This window comes from Centropristis striata, chromosome 2, assembly GCF_030273125.1.
Source record: "Centropristis striata isolate RG_2023a ecotype Rhode Island chromosome 2, C.striata_1.0, whole genome shotgun sequence".
In the NCBI taxonomy this organism is placed as follows: domain Eukaryota; kingdom Metazoa; phylum Chordata; class Actinopteri; order Perciformes; family Serranidae; genus Centropristis; species Centropristis striata.
The window spans coordinates 7,583,706-7,605,812 of NC_081518.1; the positions used below are offsets into that span (position 1 = coordinate 7,583,706).

Sequence of the window (22,107 nt, forward strand, 5' to 3'; positions counted from 1 at the left end):
GTTATTCAGTTTTCCTTGAACTCTGAGCAGACATCGGCACCAAACTTCACTGTTGCAACATATTGTGCAGGTAATGAGCAGTTCCTGGTTTTCACCAGACTTACAATTGAGGCCAAACACTTAAATCTTTGTTTCATCAGACCAGAGAATCTTTTTGTGGCCCTTCTGGAAATGTCTCCCATCTCCACACAGGATTGCCAGCTTCTTCCAAAATTGCCAGCTCTAGGACAGGTTGTTGTTGTTACAGATTTCTGTAACTGTTCTCTTGGGAACCCTCAATTCAACAGATTTTTTTGTAGCCTTCCTCAGATCTGTCTCGACACAATCCTATCTCTGCAGACAGTTCCTTGACCTCATGGCTTGGTTTTTGCTCTGATATGCATTGTCAGCTATGAGACCTTTTATAAATAGGTGTGTGCAGCTTAATGCCAGTCACAGCAAAGGGTCTGCATGCCTATATCAATGTAATGTTTCAGCTTTTTCATTTTGATAAGTTTGCAAAAACTTCTAAAACCCTATTTTCACTTGGAAAATGAGTTTTAAACAATTTTAGAATAAAGCTGAACAAAAAAATGTAATAAGAGGTAATGAGGTAATACTTGCTGAATGCTCTGTATATAGTGTGTATGTGAATGTATGAATTCAATGTAAACATAGTGCAGCCTGTGAAGAGGGTCTAATTTCATAATGAACAATACACACACTCAATAAAAGATTTACATTTATTCTGTAGACATGGGTAAACTCTAAATTCAATGAACATATTAAAAAAAAGAAAGAAAATAAAACACCATCCAAAGTCCTAACCTCCAAACAATTTGTTTACAGAATACAGTGCGGTACAGTTTGTTTTGTTGAGAAATGTGTTTTTTTTTCCAAGAAGATGAACAGATGCTGGAATGGAGGATTTGTAATCAGAAAAGGAGAAACAAACATATAAAAGAAAGTTTACCTTATAAAATAATCACTTATATAAAAAAAGAAATACATACATTTTTTAATATCTCAGGCTTGTTGTATGCATCATTACTGAGCAATCCAAGTCTGAGGATAAACAAAACCAGACATGGAAAATCATTTCAACACACTTTCTGTTTGCCTTTGTAGCATGCACAGCTGCTTCCCTTGTGGCTGATCATGTCCACTCACAATTTACTGTCTCATCACTTTTCCCAGAGCTAACCACAAAACTTAGCAACGAACCGTTTCGTCAGTTGTGTCCAAATGCTCCACAATAAAACCTTAAGGCACATTAGATGAAAGGCCTGTGGTTTGTTAAGCACTTATTCGTCCTTGGCACATTTTAAATCTTGTCCTGGACTAAAATCTCTTCAAATGTGTCCAGAAAAAAACACCTGAGGCATGATCTGTGTCCCTAACTGGTAGTACGGGGCGCTGTGTGTCCACCTTTAACGTGGGTCGTACATGTTGGCCAGTTTCTGGAAGCGTGGTCCCCAGTCGTTGAGGTAGTCGTAGTCCTGGTCTCCATCAGAGCTGCCGGTAGCGATGGAGCTGAGGCTGCCTGCCAGCGAGCCCTCGCCCTCATAGTCATAGATCAGAGCTGTGTCGTATGGAGGCACGTTAGGATCGTTGTCAGCAGCCTCCAGGCCCTGAGGGAAGAAACATTATAGTGTTTTTCAGTTGATAAGGCTTCAGGAAATGCTCTGGGAATGCTGTTTAAACTGTAAATGGACATCATTTACTCTTGAACTATAAAAAAGGTACATTTTATATTCAGCCTCTGAAATCCTTTTCATGCAAATAAAGGGTAATGGGATGAGACAACATCAAATATAAAAGAAAACATTTGACGATTTTTAATAATGTAATATTACTCTGGTTGATCTCCCTAACTTAATTCTTAATTCATTTTTTGAAACTAACTACATCACAGATTAAAAACTATAAAATCTAATCCCAAATAAAAGTCTATATTTATTTTGTGAAAACCGCCTATTATAAGAAGTTAGTTATAGTAATACTTTATTATTATTATTATTATTATTATTATTATTATTATTATTATTATTATTATAACAATAATTTTTATTTTTATTTTTATTTTTATTTTTATTTATTTGTTTATTTTTTTTACATTGATAGCCAAAATCCCATTTGTTTAACTTTTTGGAAAAAAACAGAAAAAGTTGTGATCTCCATCGCCAAAACATATTAAAAATTAAAAATAAAATGTATAAAATAAAATAAAATAAAACTGTACCCCTAACATTCACATTAATAAAATTGCCTTTTCCCCCAAAATAGTCTACTTTTTTTTTCAACATGATCTTTGCTGGGTTTTTTTTTTTTTTTACATAATATGCCTTGGGCTAAATAATGCAACTAGGAACATTAGAAAACATGCTAAATCTAGATTTAGTTGTCCATTGTTGGTCTGTCTATCAGGCCTGATGATAATTTGGGGAAAAGATATACATTCCCAAACTTAAGTGGTGGGTATATTTTTTTAATTTGTGTTATGACATTTAGGTAAGACAGGTTCAGGGTAGAAGCCTCTCACATCATTGATGTAATCCTCGATGTCAGTGGGATCTGCTGGAGGCCTCCGTGGGTAGATAGGTGAGGGCAGGTTATGTGGAGCGTCCTTCCTGAGAGGCTGCTTGCTCCGAGGAACACCGGGGTAGTAGGACCCCGGGGTGGAAGGGGCATCGTGGGGATTCCACAGCAGGTCGATGTTAAAGGCGTTCTGTGACGTGAGAGGAAGAAGCTACAGATTGACTCTGCATGGACTTTAACAATGCAGTGATAACATAGATTGTGTGGCCTGAGCAGCCTCACCTCGTCCTCCTCGCCCCCGCCTTGCTCGTCATAGTTGAAGACGTTGTCACGGATGTCGTCTTCTGATTCGCCGACAAGCAGACCTGTTCCTTTCTTGATGTGGTGGCGTCTCCCACAGGTGGTCACGGCCACGGCCAGGAGGAGCAGCACTGTAGTCAAACAGAAGGACAAGTGTGAATTAATTATTGGGCTGCAATTAATTATTATAATAATTAATTATTTTAGTTTTCATTCATTCATTCCTTTTTACTATCCATCAACCTGCAACTTTATCATTTAGTCCAAAATCACATCTTCAAATGTGTTGTTTTGTCCGACCAACAGTGAATAACCCCCAAAATAAAATTTTATAATAATTCAAAAACAAAAAAAGCAAGATATCATCATATTTAGATATATTGTCATCATTTGTATTATAGTCACAAGTAGTTTTATTGCTTGTTTTTCTTTGTTGTTTATTGTTGCCTTTTGCATTCAATTTTTCATTCCATATTTTTCTTTTTTACATAATGATGTAATGTTTACTTGTGTCAACCCCAAGGAGAGTATTTGCTACTGTTAAAGTGGCTATTGGGGATCCAAATAAATAAAATAAATAAATATTTAACGGGTTGAAGAACACAATAATTAATGTAATATTTGGCTTAAAATGACTATTAACTATTAAAATATTATTAAAATAGTTGCTTATTATTTTCTGAAAACTCAACTTAATGTTACAGCTCTATCTCATTCGTGCAAAATATGATCTAGACAAGATTTTTGAATTCCTAAATGACCTCTTGCAAAAGACAGAAATATCTTTATAGGATGCATCAATATACTTGGACAAAGAAATGTTCTGTAATTTCTAGAAACGTTTTTGATTTGACAACGGCAAAATACTAAACAAGGGTCATGTGTGCTTTATTAAAAAAAGGAAAACAATATTTCTGACAATGGCAAAATACTAAACTAGGGTCATGTGTGCTTTATTAAAAAAAGGAAAACATTATTTTAAAGACTGTATGATTGAAGATGAGACTTACACAGCAGGAGTGCAATACAGGCCATGATGATGATGAGAGCGATGAAGCTGATTCCCACACTGGAGCCGATGATTGCCCCGGCCTCAGACTTACAATCTCCGAAGGAGTCACAGAGACACACGGTGACGTTGACCTCAGCGTAAGCACTCAGAACTGGGCTGCCAGAGTCTGACACAAATATTGTGACGGCGTACTCTCCTGCCTGGAGATCTGAGAGCGGCTGAAGCACAGCGTGAGTATCTGAAGAGGGACGAAGGATGGAGAAAGGGAGAATTATCTGAGTGAGAAGATTAATGGAACCACCTCTCACTCTATCCTCACCCCTGAAGCTCTCTGCTTACCGTTGACTTCAATCACGGTCCAGTTGTTTGACAGATCAGATATCTCGAAGGTGAAGGGTGCAGCGTGTGGAGGGAGGTCTTCATCCACAGCAGTCAGAACCAGACCAGGTCTCCTGGTGCCCCGACACACGGTGCCGCTCAGAGGGACGAGCTGAGGGGGGAAGTCGTTGGTCTCCTTCAGTGTGATGGCAACTGTGGCAGTGACCGACATGCCTTCAGCATCTGCACAGAAACACACAGCAATTACACTTTAAGTTACAGAAGCTTATTCAAAAGTATTCATCTTCTCACCACACTCGTCTATGACTCTTTATCTTTCTTGAAGTACAAACAAACAGTCACTTTTTCTTTTAATTCCTCTGTATTTTAATTGTTCCTAAAGTAGTCCACAAAACAAGGGAGAAACGTCTTTTAGCTACTACGCTCAATGACTGTGGAACACCCTGCCCAGCTACATTAGATTCACAAGCTCTGTTGATTTTTAGAAATCAATTGAAGCATTCAGCTAATGTTTTTTTAAAATCTTTTTCTACTTCCATTTTCATTTCTTTTATTCTTCTGCCATTCAGTTGTATCTTTTATTTATGTTTTTATCTTGAATATTTATTTATATATTTATTTGTTTATTTTATCTTATTAATTTGTTTATTTCGTTTTTTATTTAATTCGAAATGTATTATTATTATTATTATTATTATTATTATCATTACTATTATTATTATTACTGTTGTTGTTGTTATTATTATTATTATTATGATTATTATTATGATCTACAGTGCATTATGAGGCATTCGTAGTGAATTATAATGCGTCATGACTACACTTGCTCAATCTCAACAGTCATGAAACATTATAGATGTGACTTATAATGACCATGCCATGTTGATATAATTTAACCTCACATATATGATAATGATAATTATTTTTGAATTTACCACAAATACCCACAGTTTTGAACATTTTGAACCCCAAAAGACACAAAAAAAAAAAACCAATTACATCTGATTTTTTACTTTAAAAACACAATCTTGCTCAATCAAGTATTTTAATTGTTGCAAATGTGAACACATTTTGCAAATAAAACGTATAAAACGTAAAATGAGGATAACATCTAGTTCTATATTTTTATACAAATATATTTGAGCATATCTCCAGTTTTACTTGGCCTATCATCATCAAACAAAAACTAGTTTCAAGCCAGTACTCTAGAGGGAAGTTAATGGTAGTGCTCGATGCTGTCTCATTTTTACATCTTGACCTCATAAAGAAGTCCTGAGGTTAGTGCCTTATGGATGCTCTTAACTAGTTATAAACTAGAGGTTGAGTGATGGTGCTTGTAATACATTATGATAAGTTATACCCACATACACACACTTCAACAAGTAGTGTATTAGAAAGTATTAAGTGTGTTTATGAGTGTAGTCCTGAAGCATTATAAATGCATTATATTTCACTATGAATGAGGTCTTCGTTGAAAGTTTTACAGTCTCTTAGAAGAGGTGAAAAAACCTGCCGTGTGTTAAAAGTAGATAAACTGACCTGTAACCTTGATAACAGCATTGTAGATATTGTTCTTAACATTTGGAGATCTCATGTTGAAAGTTCTCCTGGCAGTAATGTCTCCTGTGTCTTTGTTGATGTCCAGCCACCTCTCAGGATCTCTGCTAATCTCATACCTGCCACAGAGAGCAGAGTTACAGTTTCACACACATAAACTGCCTGATTAGTTTACTTGTATTCATAAAAACACAAAAGAATACTGCTCTGGTTTTGTGGCTGCATCGTACCTCAAGTCAGATTTATCCGGGTCAAAGGCGATATTGCTTTTCAGTAAAGTCCCAGGAATCACAGACTCAGGGACCACAATCTGTATGGGGTCCTCTCTGAAATGTGGAGCCTCATTCTCGTTCACGACGGTCACCACCACTTCAGCGGTGCTCTCCGGGAGGTTGGGAGCCTTGTTGCTCAGACGATTTACATTTTCCACCTTCAGAATCAGGACATACTCATGCCGAGCTTCAAAATCCAGAGGCTGCATGACAAAACAGAGCAGAAGAGACTCTTAGAAGAAGAACTTTTGCACTGCATTGTGCTGGATAATGAAGAATGAATGATAAAGCAATACATATAACAAAGTAGTTTAATAGTCTAATATAATTATTTATTGGCCTGCATAAGAATAGGAAAAGCAACATAAGCACTTTTGTCTGAACAACTTGTATTTTAAAGCTCAACCACTAGAGAGGGCTGTTGAGTTGTGTCTGAGGGCTTAAATCCACATTTATTTTACTTCATGCTACCTAGTTTGAAATTCAAATTATTCCTGTGCCCTCAAAACACACCAGTAAACATTTGTGAACAAATTTAATACATATAGTGTTTTTCTTAAGATACAATATTTAAAAAATGTATGGGTAGAAAAAACATCACTGGTATGTAAGATAAATGGTGTACTCTTTCAAACACTTACTGAATTGTCCCCAAGCACAGAAATAACTTTTTTTTGTCTAGCTGTTACACTAGCTTATAATAAAGGACCAATTATAATAAAGACCAATGTAACTTGATAATAATTATGAGGGTTGTCCTTGACAAAAGAAATTCTAAGTTGACTTAATATGACTTTCTTTGTCAACTCATCGATTTTACTCTTTTACTCTGTACAATTGTGTTCCTCCTCAAAAAATGATTAATGCAGAAGCATCACATTAAATCTTGTGTTTACCAAAGTTTTCTTGGAAATGAGTAACTCAGCATGGGAAAAAAGGCAATAAAAAAAATGACTAATCTTCTGACGAGACCTAAGCTGACTGAGATCAAAACAACGAATTAGACGACTAATCGACTAAGATAGGGCAGTTCTGATAATTATGAGGAAACTTTTATTTAATTCCAGTTAGTTGCTATTGTAATCAGTAGATAGCAAGATGGCTGGATATCCAAAAATGTAAATTTAATCTCCATACTATTCAAAACATATGAAGAGCAAAGTTTTGCATATAAAATGAATGATGAATAAATATTTATTTAGATGTTATTTATTAGTTATTTAATGGAAATGTGTTTGCTTATAAATTCGGCAAAAAATGGGCAAATAAAATATTGTGTTGCCACTTAAAAAACTCATTAGGCAAACTACTAAACACATTATAGTCAAGATAAAAAAGAAGAAGTCAGCTCCTTTTAAGCCTTGACTCTTGACTTGAGAATATGTCAGTATGTGGATTTTTATACTGGAAAGAAGAAAAAAACCCAACATTAATATGAAGTTAAAATAGGGAATCATCTTCCTCATCCACTTACATATTCAAATGTGACTTTGAATGCTCTGCACAATGTGTGATGGATCCTCAACAATCACAACAACTCCACCTTCCCACTCTTTGAGTTAACAGCAGATGAGCAGACTTTACCTTCACCACGGTCACAACGCCCTCGTTGGTGGCAGGATCCGTGCTGATGGCGAAGTTGCCTTCAGGGTCGTTGGAAATTAAGTATTTGGCCTCCCAGTTTCCTGTTCCACGATCATCTCGGTCTGTCACATTCACCCGTCCAATCTCATTGTCCACCCTGTTCTCCACTGCTTTCATACTGTACTATAGGCACCACACACAAAACACAGAGTCAAGGTTTAATATCAATAATTTAAATAACAGCTGAAAATATTTCTCATGTATTCCGCCCTACAAAGCCTAACTGCAGTAATTACATTTTTGGTGGAAATTCAGTTGTAACTAAAACAGAACTCCTTGATGTCTGTTTTATCTTGTGACAAGGTTTTAGATTTCAATTTTGCTTTATTTCAGAGAAATAATATTGTAAAAATTCTAGTAACTACAAAATCGAACTCAAAACTAAAACTAAACTTTGACTGTGATACAGTGTAGCCTTGTATTTCTTCATTGTGTTGAATAGTGAAGACAAGAATAATAGAAATTATAAGTTTATTTGATAGGGAAATTATTATCTAGATAGTGATCAAGTAAAAAAAAAGTGAGATAGAATTATATAAAGACTAAAATATAACATTACTTTATAATATTAAGTCTAAAATATGCAAATCTTTGAATAGAGTTGTTAAACACTTTTAAATACATTTATAACATTAAAAATCAATTTGAAAATGTTTATTCACTGAAAACAAAATATAAAAGCTGAAAAAAGACAACAACATTGTTATTACTGCACTCTGTTTATCATTACTATTAGAACCTTTTACAGCAATGTAGTAACTACATTTTCGGGGTCAAAGGTCAAATAAATCATCATGATTTTTTAGCATAAAAATGACATCATCAATACATGTAGAAATAAGTGTTGTACCACTTACCTACCTACAACCCATTTGGCTGGCCAGTTAAACCACTTTAAAAACTTTAAAGCAGTTTTTCTCAGTTTGACCCTTTGCATAGTTACTGCAGTTAGACTTTGTAGGGCAGAATAGTTGACTGAGACTCACCGAGGCGGGACTGAATTGTGGGGCGTGGTTGTTGATATCAGATACGTGTATGACTGCCACACCTTCACTTGTTAGTCCCATGCCCCCCATATCAGCAACCTGCAGTTTTAACCTGAAACTTTTCACCACCTACAACAGGACAAACAGCACATATTAGTGAAATAAACCACACGATAATGAGCTGCCAACATGTGGTGCATCTGAGCCTGCGTTCTACCTCTCGGTCCAGGCCGACATCTCTTGTGTGGATGGCTCCCGTCTCGTTGTTGATGCCAAACATGGTCTTAGTAACGGCGTTGGCAGGAATGCTCTCCTGGCCAATGATGGAGTAGCTCAGCCAAGCGTTTTCTGTCATCGGGTCATCTGCATCAGTGGCTGACACCGACATCACTAAGGTGCCTGTCAAAGATAATCGAAAGCAGAAAGAAAGTCAGGCTGAAAGATCGGTTGCTATGAATCATATGTGATTTATGTGCTGAGGGTGCAAGACTGAAAACATTTAAAACTTTAGAAAACATTTAACAAGTCTTATAATAATAAAGACAGTGTGCCTCTAGTTAAAGAACAGTTTACAACATCAATTCCAGCACATTGTCGTACTATCTTTGCATATTTGTCACAAAGGATAAGCAATTTATCGCATTCCTTTACGGTTTCGATACGTTTATGGATCACACTCTTATAATGGGTTTCTTCATGCTTTAATATAAAAAAGCATTTGCGCTCTTTCTGTTTTTTGTACTACTGTCATTGCAGGATGGGATAAGGGACTGTAACTGAATATAGCAGCACTTTGTGCCATGAAGAATCCCCAATAAAAGTTTCAAAACCAAAAGCTACACAATGAAACATGTTCAGCTGGAAAGTGATCTAAAATTGTGAAATTCCACAACATCATCAACCAAGATGAAAGATTAGCATGTAGCTACCTGTAGCAATAGAATGACTGTTATGAAGTAAAGTAGGGACACCATACTATGTGAAAAATAACCAATAAAAGCTTCAAAACTAAACACTAGACAATCAGACAGTGGGAATGTGATCTAAAATTCCTAATAAATTAACAACATCGACAACCAAGATTACAGGTTTCCTGATGTTAGCATGAAGCTACATGTAGCAGTGAATGTAATGTAAACAATGCAGTAACAAGCACGGTGCAAGGTTTCCATATATCGAAACCTGACACAGACTGATGTCAGCTCAAGCCGAAAGTAGAAAAAACATTTGGATATGGAGCGCTCAGAACAGTCGGAAACCTGAGGTTTTTGCTAACAGTGTCCACTTTTATACACCGTTACTCATAAAGTTGGAATAAAATATTTTTTTTACTTCTTTCCATTAAATGATTGTAACAATATGATTTATGTTTGACTGATGGAGTTTATATATCTTCTCAAAACTGCATTCATCAATCTCTTCCAAACATATCACAATGAAAATGAAACCAGAAAGGATTGTGTCCGAAAAGATTACCATATTTAATATAAACATCCAATATTTTGACTTAATATACAGTATAGGACAAAAAAAATGACTAAACATAATAGGTCCCCTTTCAGAAGGCGTTTAGGAACTTTGAAGTGAAAGAAAATAAGAAAATCAAAAGTTTATAATGCTGCCTGTATGTAATGCATGCATGTACCTGGGACTGAGAACTCAGCGACAGTGCCCTCAAACTGTTTCTGTTTGAAGGCGGGTCTGTTGTCATTCTGATCCAGCACCACTATCTCTATGGTGGTGGGATTCTCCAGTCTCTCTCCACTGGGGGACAGTGCAAAGGCTTTCAGCTGCACAAACACACAAACATACAGACGAATGATTCTTTATAAAAATGTAATCATGAGATTGTTGTTTCTAGCCATTAATTACCACAACGTGCATACATTTCATGATGGATACATCTGGTAACTGTGGGTATTTGTGGTATATCTGTACACAGCACATGCTCGAAATGGCAGAAAGAAATGTGCAGGATGTTTGGTTCAACATCACAGGTTACATCACAGTCATCTGGTCTGAAACACTCTCTCCCAAGATGCCAATAAAGACCCTTGGAAGCTGACCTCTGGCTGTTTGTGCTAGAGTCTGAGACACTGATGTATGCTTTCAGACAAAAACATGCATCTAAGCTCTGAAACGTGTTGTGCAAGGTCTTATTGATTGCATATGTGTTAAGTACTTCTGTTTGATTGCACTTTGAAAACACATTTCAAGTGTCTGGGTGATTTAAAATGTCACTCCATAAACGCTCTCTCACCGTGAAGCTGTTGTATCGCTCTCTGTCCAGCGGTCGCTTGCTCCTGATTACTCCCGTTTTATCATCAATCTCGAACAGATTCTTGGGCTCCTGGTCCACTCCCGGTCCCTCTAACTTGTAGATCACTTCGCCTTTAAAGATTTTGTCCGATTTGATCTGGACAGAGAGAGGAGATAAAGTTGGTGATCATCTCAACCTCATGGGAAGGTGGTGGTGGTCGTTGGGGGGAGGATTGTAAACCATATGTTGTAAGACCAGATGTGAGTTTGTTGACAGTCAGGGACCTTGAGACAAGAGTGTTTAAACTCACAGAGGACTTCGACTTATGGCAGGAAATGATATTCTGAACTAATAATAGCCAGGAGTCTATATATCATGCATTTTGTTCTCACTTTCTTTCACATATGGTCCCTGCTGCGTGTTCATCACCATGTAAAAGAGGCTCTATATTTCTCCTTGTACGGTAGGATTTACACACTTACTGGTCGTCTGTGACAGCCTTAACACAACATTTACGTTACACATGTCTTTTAAACACTGGTCTGTGCTTTGTGTGATCATCACAGATGAAGAATTACAGTCAGCAGTGCAAGACCATGAAGCACTGTGTTTAACTGGATCCAGTATTGTATGGCTCTATACAATCTAAGTGTGAAAGAGTCAGCCATCAGCTCATAAAAGAGAATTTAAGCTTCACAGAAAAGAACACAACACCCTTCTTTTAGAGCAGTCTATTCATAATATTATTGTTATTACTTGCATTTTATTTATTTATTTAGTCATACATTATTATCTTTATCATATTATCATCTTCCCCACACAGTGATTGTCCAATCATAGCTCAGCCAGACTTTAAGAGTCTGGATGGTTTAACATTTATAAAAGCCCCTTTTAGGAGTTGAATGTTCATTTTTTTTCTGGTAAATACATTTTGTTTTATTGGTGTCAAGTCTACTTTTTGCTAGCGAAAATTACATTAGCATTATCAAAGTTATCCATAGATTGTAAATGTTCTAATCAAGCTACCAGCTAGCGTTTGAGTCAGCTCCACTCAATAGAGACTGATTATACTGTGAAGACCACGCCAACCAGTGCAACAATACACAATTCGTACACAACACACGATACACACTTGTTTGTAGCTAAAACTATTAGATTTAAGCATATCATAGGATTATTTTGGCACTCTAAAACCACCGGAAAGGACAAGTTGGCTCTTAGCAAGATAATGTTAGCTATGTGTTAGCAAGCTAAGGCACTTAATAATGCAGAGCTTTTTGAATAATCCACATTTTACAACAACACAAGTTACACAAATGCTTTATCTTAACTTACAGAAATGTAGTTAGCCTAAAACGTACTTTTGTTTTAGCCTAAAACTTTCTTTTGTTATAGCCTAAAACTTTCTTTTGTTATAGCCTAGGAGTTTAGGATTGTACAGTTTTCCACATTGAAACTTCTGATGTCTTAAGTCTGTATACGTCTGTGTTGGTCAGAATTAAAAAAACTTAGTTATTGGTTCTTCACCCTGTCGGTAGTGCATTTCACCACACAGCAGCTTTTAGACATTTTTTCAGTGGTTTGCTAACCAACAGAATTGTCAAGGAGTCTCCTTCATTCAATACAAAGTCAATGGAGAGAGATGGATTGTTTTCCCCTCCGGTGGGGACGGGGGTTTAAGTGCGCTCAGTCTCTATGGTCACTTTTGAAAACTTCTACCTCCAAAATCCAAGATGGCAACAGCAATATGCTAGACTCATGACTTTAAAACAGAGTCCTCAGAATAGTGGGTGATGTCATTGTGGGCTATGTCCATCATTTTTATACAGTCTATAGATTTAATATTCACACTTGTTTTTAGACAGATGTAGAAATTGTGAACCTCTACGTTGAGTACCATTTACAGAGATGACACAATCGTTATCCAGTGATGAAATTCTGCTGAATAGCTTTGATTTTACTTTTTTTTCTTCTTCTTTTTTTCTTTTTCTTACCTGGACAAGGTCTTCAGGAACCTGCTTGCTATTCTCCAGCACTCTGATTGGAGGGATGATCCAGTCCCTCTTCACCCTGACCATTCCCGTGCCTTGATTTCTCCATGGATACAGGACCTGAGGATGCTGCTTTTCCTCTGTGTGATGAGGATCTGCAGAGCTCCACACCTGAAGGAAACAGGAAGAACAGCATGAAACACACTGAGTAAAGTCACAGGAACACTTGAGACATAATATATGTCAGCAAGTCAGTCGTTTTTTTGCTTCCTGTGATGATTCTCCTTCATGGAAGACACATTATGTCATATAAATATGTGCAGCTGTTTAAAACCATGACAAGAGTCTCCCTCAGTGCTATACCAATCCCAATGGTCTGATGGAAAAGCTGTATACTAGCTGCAGCTCTGAGGCCCTCTGTAATGTGAAATTGTCGAGAGCAGAATGGAAGCAGAGCCGCAGCTTCAGGTTTCATTCACTAATAAACTTCTTCGTCAGCTTCCTTTGATCTGTGTGCAGTTTAATCTCATGACGAGGAAACACAAACACTCACGCTCTTTTCACAAGCCCTCATTCACCACATTGCTGTCTTAACCATGTTCACACACAACACACATGTGAGAAACACACTACACACACACACACACACACACACAACAGCTGTCGACTATGGATTTAGATCCTGCGCTTTCCCACTCGCATTCCCACTCACACTCACAAATTCCCCTTTATGCTCAGCTCTGCACCTGACTGGGAGTTTGGGGTCACCTTACGGATCTGCTCTGCTGTAGGAATTCCACAGACACTCTCATATACAAGCTTTCTCACACACACACACATGCACATACAGGACATCATCAACAAAACACCCACCCACGCACAAGCATATATATTTCCGTAAGTTGCTTCCTGCTTTTCTGTGGGAATTCACCGGATTTAGCATTACTTCCCATATGTTTAACAGCTCAAAGGCATAATCTGTGGCAGCAGAAATAAATGTGGATGCATTAACTTGCCTAAAAAGCTTGTGTTTTCACTCAAATATAACTTGATGAATGACCTGTTTCAGTAGGTGTATTAGGCGAGTCAAATAATGCATCGTAGATAAAAATATGTGAATATTTTGTGAATGGCCTGTGATCCCTGCCTTGTCTCTGGAGCGGGTGATCTGATACACTGATCCTTTCGGCATGCTGCTGGACAGTGCATGGAGGAATGGCAGCCATGGCCGGCATCTGTCGGCCAAGTCAGAGGGCAGGCTAATCTTAGACTGTTCTATATTCCCGACCCCCTACCTATTTAACTTTTTGAAGCTATCGTCATCTCCACTCCCACAGAGTTGTTTACACTCGCATTCCAGCAGTACATGTCACCAACACAAATTCATACTTACAGCTATCTACTTCCATACTTAAGACTACTGCATATATGAGCTCTCAAACCTCCGCTGGCATAGCATGCATTCTGTGTGGTCATTTAACCTCAACATCAATAGCAGCTGCATCACAGTTGTATTTCCAAGTATAGCGCTTTCTAAGTTTGCCTGATTTGTGGACACTTTGGCTCACATGAGCACCTTTTTCTAACTGTGAGAACGCACACACAGCGAGGTGCTGACCAGCATGTTCACTGAACTTAAAACCACATCGCACAACACTTCGCCAGTACACCACCAACACTTTTACACCTACAGGAAATTCAGGGTCAACTATTAACCCTTTCGAGTCTTGGGTTGTTTTGTCCATTTTTTAAAAATACTTTTCATTCAGTGATTCAAAACGTTAACCATGCCATGCAGGTATCATAGTTTTTATTTTATTTTATTTTTTTATTTTATTTTAAAATCAACTTATACAGAGTATTATACAGTATACAATTTTCTTTGATTATACCAGAAAAAAACGTAAAAATCAAAACACAAGCAAATACGATTGTGTCATAGTTTTGAGCACAACCTCACTTATATGACCTGATAATTATCATTTCACTCACTGGATCAACATTTTGAACCCATCAGATTTTGAAAATTAAATAGGGAATTTTTAATGTTACAAATGTGAAAACAGGTTGCAAATATAATATCTAGTTATATATTTTATACTAAATATATTTGACCTTATCTCTGGTTTTACTTGACCTATCATTATCAAACAAAAAACTGTCATGGAGCTTCAAGCCAGAACTTCATAGGGAAGTTGATCGCTTCGTTTTTACATTATAACATCACAAACTAAGTAATGCGCTGATATATTTGTGGACTCCAGAGGGCTTCCCCTAACCTGCATGTCTTTGAACACAGAAGGGCCCCAAGCTGACCAGCAGGTCCAAACCCAGAGCCTCTTCCTATGACTGAGCTAAACACTGTGCAACCTTGTTGCCCTTAGTTTGCATTTGCTAAAGAATACCTTTTTAAAAAGTTGCTTAATGATGTAAATGGTTTAGTACTTAGGATATTTTTTTATTTATCTTGTTCATTTGTGTATCTACTATGAAAAAATATTATATTTTGTGTATTTAGCACACAACTGATCTATACACAGTATAAGGAAACTGAAAACAATGTGAAACACAGACCTGATGGATGCAAGAAATCCCCAAAATATTTGATGAATACTAACTAACAGATCCTCTTTAACAGCTGCATTGATACTGTACATGAACTATTCTGTGGTAAATCTGAAGGAAACATTTACAAAAAAGTGTTGCAGGTTTTCTAGATTATAAAACATTAAGAGATAGTTAGAACAGCCACCAGATAACAAGCCACACTTCTTATCTTGCACACTTCCTTCCGTGTCTTGTTCTGTCTCTCTTTGGTTTGAGCTTAAGAAGACTGTGTGTGTGGAAACTAAGTGGCTCCACCAAGTATCTGCCACTATTATAATGTTTTTACCAGACCAAGATGCAGCAACACCAAAGTGTCGTGTTACCAATTAGACCAATGAGCGCCTTTTCCCGACACGCTGGGTGATGACACCACGCGCAGATGAACTGTTTTAGAGGCTTTTCCCAGATACTTTTACAGCTTGGCCTCTAACCTCGGGCCCTCACAGAAGTATGGACAGCTTGTTTGGAGATGGTAAGCCCTCACAGAAGAACCCTTAAGTCCTCTGTTGGAGTGTTTATGGTGTGCGGGAAAGTTTTTGCAATAGGGCTGTAAGGGTAAGATTTTCACGTACTTCCACAATTATTGTGGATATCTGAAGAAAAATTAGAGGAAAAAAATAATCTAAAGTCATCTTTAGTGTTGTTTTTTGGTTTTCTTTTTCTCCAAATAAATTACAATAAAAAAATAGTGAGTGTAGGAAAGTGGAAAAAAGGCACAACTGTACAACCCCCCCCAGAAATGATTTAAAAGATGCTGGATTATTTTCACAATATTTTCAAATATGTATTATTACCATTATTTTAATATGGGTTTTTTTCTTCAAATATCAGAGTTATCTTCAATACAGACAGCCTTATTTTGAATCTGGCACATAAATAATTATTTTTAATAAATAATTAAATACAAATAGATGAAAATATAATCATATAGAAAAAATGCAATTATTAGTACATTGTTCAAAGATCCACACTTCCATTTGAGGAAGTACATTTTGTTTGTTACAGTTGTTAAAAAAATATGCACACAAGCTGCAATTAAAGACATCCCTGTAAAATTGTCAAGGGTTAATATGGACACATAACATGACTTACCCTTTCCAAAATAATGCAGTTTGTTGCAACATGAGAACAACTTACTTGTTGCATTTCAAAACAGAAAGAGATGAGATGTGTAGTGAGTCACATGTCTGCTACTCACACTCACTGTCATAAACACACTTTTATATTCACCATGTGTTGATAACTGTGAAATTATTTTCCAAGGTTGGCCACCGCTGCAAATGCATTAATTCATTCAAGGACATCAGAGCTGTCTGCCTTCCAAGTATTGCTACTGGCACAAATGCATCACTCCTTGGACACAGATTCACGAGCCAGCACAGATGCTCTTCCGGACATACTTCTAAACTGCTTTCGTTTTAGTGCATATTAATATCGCAATAGAAAAGCCTTTCACGTGTTGCTAACCATTAACACTGTTTGATATTTTGGTTGTTGTTAAAAAAGTAAAGAAATGGTAAATGGGATGTTTAGAGAAACATAAAAGGATGCCAGTTTGTCACGCTTACCGTGACATTTTAGATAAGTGATATATTTAGATAAAAATCTTATCTATCATCTTGTAACATTTGAATTTATTGGTGAAAGCACCCCCTCTGAGAGAGTAGCTGTGTAGAGGAGGCTTTATACTTTTTTGTCTCAGTACTAAATCTCTATTGGCCTGAGTGTCTCCTCTCCACATATGTGTGAGCGGGACATTCTTTCAAATGACTCAAGAAGTCTTGTCCAGTCTGCGGCATGCCAGACAGTCCCTCCGGCCACAGGCGGGGTTAAAGGTCACACAGGTGTCCCTGTGGTCACTCCTGTTGCTGGACATCCAACCAGTCAGTCTCCAGCAGTACTGGTCCCACACCCTCACTCTTTGCTAAGTCATGACTGCCTGGCATGGGCATGGACACACTATTTTGGGTTCCACTACAAGTGCTTGTCCCCGTCGGAGCAGATGTCTGAGCTTAAGGAATGCTGAGCAAGGTTATAATATTAAACTTAGACTAAAATTAGTATTCAATAAACATGGATGGACTGACAAAACCCCCCAGAAAAGAATTTTATCTGACAACTAAAGTGGTGGATTAAATTAACAAGAAATCTATCAATACAGAGATGAACCGTTTTTCTCCTCTACTTTCCCAGTATGGAAGTCTTCAAACACGCTGTTAACTAGAATATACCATACCAAAAACACAAGCTATTTAAACATGAACTTCTTAATGCACATATGCAAACTTACACTGCTGGGAGAAACACCGTTAAACACAATACTTTAAGTTTGAGTGGAGACTCAAAGTTTCCAGAGATACCAACTACATCAGACTCAATTTAAAAATGATGAATGATGGGTTTGAATAATTCACTCAAGGTAGGTATAATACCAATAAAATGTAGCAACCTACAGAAAGACATATTTCAAAAGGGAAAGAAGAAACTGAAATGTTAAGGGCAAATGGGGGATTAAGAGGTTAATAGAAAGGAATAAAAACTCAAAAGTATAATCTTTATAAATTAAAAAAAATGCTTGGACTGCACGGTATGGGATGAGATATTTTTGTGGTAATCAATGACTGTCTTTTTTAACATCTTAGGTTAATTAACTTGTTGTTTGGGGATACAAAATGGCGCTATGGTGATAAAATAGTGATTAAGCCATCCCAACATTGCTGCTGGCTTATTCTTGTGCATCAGGACCTCTTAAACAGCAACTGTCACCACTTGGTCTTTCATGTCTCAGTCCATAAAATATAATGATGTAAAAAACAACAACTGTTCAGTCGACTAGTCTTAACAGTGGAAGTTGTCTCTCTACCCTTTGCTCCCTCTGAAACCAGAGTCAGTGTAAAACAGCCTGCAGGTATCCACGCCCAGCAGGACCTGTGATTCAGACGCTCAATCCTCTGACTGATTGTTTCCGATGAGTGAGACCTCAGCGCCAGCTGGACGCTGCTACAGACTTGATTTGTACCCGATTTCATGGTTCAGAAACGGCCCACTCCTCTTTCTGCGAGGGGGATTACAGAGCGGGACAAATGGCATCACGTATGCATCTGGGAACAGCTGTGGCTGCTGCCCACTCCTCACCACAACACACACCCAGCAGGTCTGAGCGCTGCCCAGTTCAAAACACCAGCTCACTGAAAATTAAAAGGAACAACTGAAAGCTATCAGGTGACACTGATCAAAGCCTTCGGCTTGAAGTGAACAGCTGTTGGTGGTTAAATTAATTAAAAAATTAAAATTGGGACAAATTTGTATTTGTTTTAGTTATGAAGAGCGATTAGATTAGAAGCCATCTCCAACTGCTGCAATGGGACATTTAGTTGAGCGTTAAAGCAGGTGAAACACTGGAAAAGTCAATATATCGTCACACTGTTAAAATAATCGCCTAAGTCATTTTTTGTCAAAATTGTTTTTTCTGCCTAAATCATCTCCTCGTGATGCCGGCCACCTATGGTAAAATCGCCTTCATCCTCAGTTGATCAGATCATGTGATTTTACCCCTTTCAGATAATGGCCTATGTCAAGTGTGTGACTTAAGCGGATTTATTATGCCTAAGTCAAAATAAAAAGTGACTTAGGCAATTTTTTGAACATGCCTGTCATGTCATGTTTCTGACAGGCTTGTGTGACTCTTATGTAGACACCTTCAAAATAAAGTGTTACCATATCTTGCTTAAGTCACAAAGGCATGTTCAAAAAATTGCCTAAGTCATTTATTTCTCTTAAGTTACATAATTTACACACAATGTTATTACTATGCCGATAGCCATCCTTTGTTAATGCTTTTTGAGTGAAATGATCAATAAATGACATATGTTACACTTTTGGTGAAGTTTTTTGTGTTTCCTGCAAAACTTGAAAAAATGAGTTAGGCGATTATTTTAACAGGTTGACGTTATCTGATCTATGGTAAAATGCCCCCTGTAAGATAAAGCCTGGACTCCCCTCTGCCCCCCTAACTAGATCTTGGCTGACTGTCTTTAAGAGGCAGTGGTGTATGGATATCATATATGAAACAGGAAGACTGAAGGAATCATTGCTACCAACCACGTCATGATATCTTGTCAGGAAGGAGGATAAATAACGCCCCTAAATTTTGGCGAGGGAAAAACTGACACAAACATTTTCAAAGAGGTCTCCTGACCTCTGACCTCCAGATATTTGAATAAAAAATTGGTCTTTTTGTCAGCCAATATTTTTCCTGAAATGCTGAATGGTACAATATGAGCATGTAAAAATATACTTTATAATAAATTATATGCCAATATTAAATCAATTTGATGCCTCGAAGATAAATGATGATACTGTATTGTGTTGTATTTGAATATTTGTGCATACTGGGTCTCTAAACAGTCTTGGAATTGCATACATTTTGTGGATTTTATTCATGTGTGATGATGTTTGTCCCCAACAGTAGCCAGTAACTATTTCTTGAAACTCCACCTCACTGTATAAAACGACCTGTTGTGACCTCTAGGATAATCACAGCCTCATGAAACTTTACAACCTCAAACTAGAGACTTAGGGCATTTAGAGCATGTATGGCTTGCCTATTGACATTTCTTAGCAGTTTCCAGAACAGAACTCCAATAATGGCATCAAATGGAATCGCCCCTTGTCGGTGGTGGGTACATTTGGTACCTCAAAATTACATGTGGCCTTAGCTGGGTCCCCCACTTTCACTGGTCTAGAACTGCCACTGAAGGGACAAATGGTTGAAATGGTTTTAAATATTTTGTTGTTGTTTTTGGGGATACTAGTGGAGCCAAATAAAGCTGCTGATCCATGTGAAAGAGTCAACTCCAAACGTTTTAGAGCAATATTTCAAACCAAAAGACAGATTTTTGGACAGATTGTTTCCATTTAACACAAATTACTACACAACAAACAAACTGAAGGAGCCAGTTTTTGTTATTTGGGTATCTTGGACTTGTAACACCTCTGGCATTTGAAGGTGCAATTTAACCCCATATCTGCCTCAGAGCTTAAGTAGCTCTCCGATATCTGCATCCAGCCTGAGGACTGGGATCCTGCTCCTTAAAGGTCATGCTTCAAGGTTTGCTGGAATTTCAAGTCATTCAATGGGCTGTTTGTCGATATTTATATTGAAGGTCATAAATACAGTTATGACTAAGGTCCTGACGATTAGACCTAAATATATTTTGTCTAATGTCATTAGGGGCTTTCTGGCCTCACTGTGACAAACTGGTTTTCCCCGTGGCCAGTCATCAATCACTCCCATGATCAAAAGAGACAACGGACTGGATTCTTTAAGTTATTTTCTACAAAATCAATTAGCCACTGAATATAAACATGAACCACAAAAGCAGCATAAATTCACCATAAAGACTTTCAACCATAAAGAAACTGAAAATTTGCAGACATTTTTGACAAGGGGATACACTTCACAGATTGAGAAGATCTGAATAATTAATTTTTTGTGGCTACATATCATGTGCAACATTTACAATGAGCACATCACAGCAAGACTTCCCTGAAGAATCGCTGGAGGCCAACTCACTCACTCTCACTCCCAACCCAACCTGGGCTCCATTACTTCTCCAAACAGAGAGGAAGACTGATGGTGGTTGGAAGTGCTGTAGGTAATATGTCAGTTTACATTGTCATCCATTTTAGATCTCATAATGGCGTCTGCTGACAGGGGCCACTAATGATGCCCTGAGCCCTGTGTACACATCTGGAGCCTCGTCCTCCTCAAAACACTTCATCACCCTCTCTCCGACCGGGATGAAATGTTTAGATCGGCCGCAACCTCTGATTGCAGAGCCAGTTTAGTGCTTCGATTGATGAAAATCAGTTGATGTTTGGTTGAAGACATCACTCAGGTAAAAACATAAACTGTATATGTGAAGAGTGGGGCAGCTAAAGGTTATTCTCCAACCTCCATAGTGCTGAAGGGGCAGGAGGTCTCAGGCTAAAGTTTGGGGGGTAAGCTGAGTCCAAGTGCAAATGGATCCACAGGTTCAATTACTTGTTATAGCAGTCAGAAGAGGGACACTACACCAACGTGACTGCTCAGACACCTGCTTTAACCCATTGAAGCCTGGAAAGTGGATACGTCGTTTTGTAGTATTTGTATAAGCTCTCAAATATGAAATATGAAATCTCAAATGAATTTCATTTCTATCTGCTACAGAGGCTGAAAAATCTATTATTTAGTAAAAGAGTTGACACTTTTTTTTCCAGAATTTTCCAGAATTTCCATAAAAGAGGCTTATTTTAAAATCGCCCAGCGATTTTTCAGGCCTCAATGGGTTAAGCTCTTTTATCAAGTCAAAAGTCAAACTAAATCAACAGCTGGAGATAATATTGTCCACAAAATACCAAAAAACAAACATAAAAGCACCTTAGCACACACATAAATCAATATATTTTAGTCACCAGCAGCGATGAAGAGACAATGATTTCTCTTACCTGACAAAGCAGAGAGCCCAGCACACACACCACCAACATCCGGCCCGCCATCCTCAGTACCTGCACTCAGAAACTCAGTATGCACAGACCCCTGATGACCGAAAGATCTGACGCTCCTGCACCAACAACCGGG

The 22,107-nt window shown here is 37.6% G+C and overlaps 1 protein-coding gene across 1 annotated transcript; it reads right to left on the reverse strand.

Annotated features, from left to right (window-relative positions):
- Positions 1 to 703: 703 nt before the first annotated feature.
- On the reverse strand, positions 704 to 22,025 carry cdh15 (cadherin 15, type 1, M-cadherin (myotubule)). Its single transcript, XM_059355648.1, has 14 exons — positions 21,975 to 22,025; positions 12,882 to 13,049; positions 10,888 to 11,043; positions 10,273 to 10,417; positions 8,845 to 9,026; positions 8,628 to 8,756; positions 7,582 to 7,764; positions 5,956 to 6,200; positions 5,708 to 5,844; positions 4,169 to 4,390; positions 3,828 to 4,067; positions 2,800 to 2,948; positions 2,522 to 2,707; positions 704 to 1,610 (listed from the first exon to the last, which is right to left on the reverse strand). The coding sequence occupies exons 1-14, from the start codon at positions 22,023 to 22,025 to the stop codon at positions 1,410 to 1,412; spliced, it is 2,394 nt and encodes a 797-aa protein (XP_059211631.1). The 3' UTR covers positions 704 to 1,409.
- Between the last annotated feature and the right edge of the window lie 82 nt (positions 22,026 to 22,107).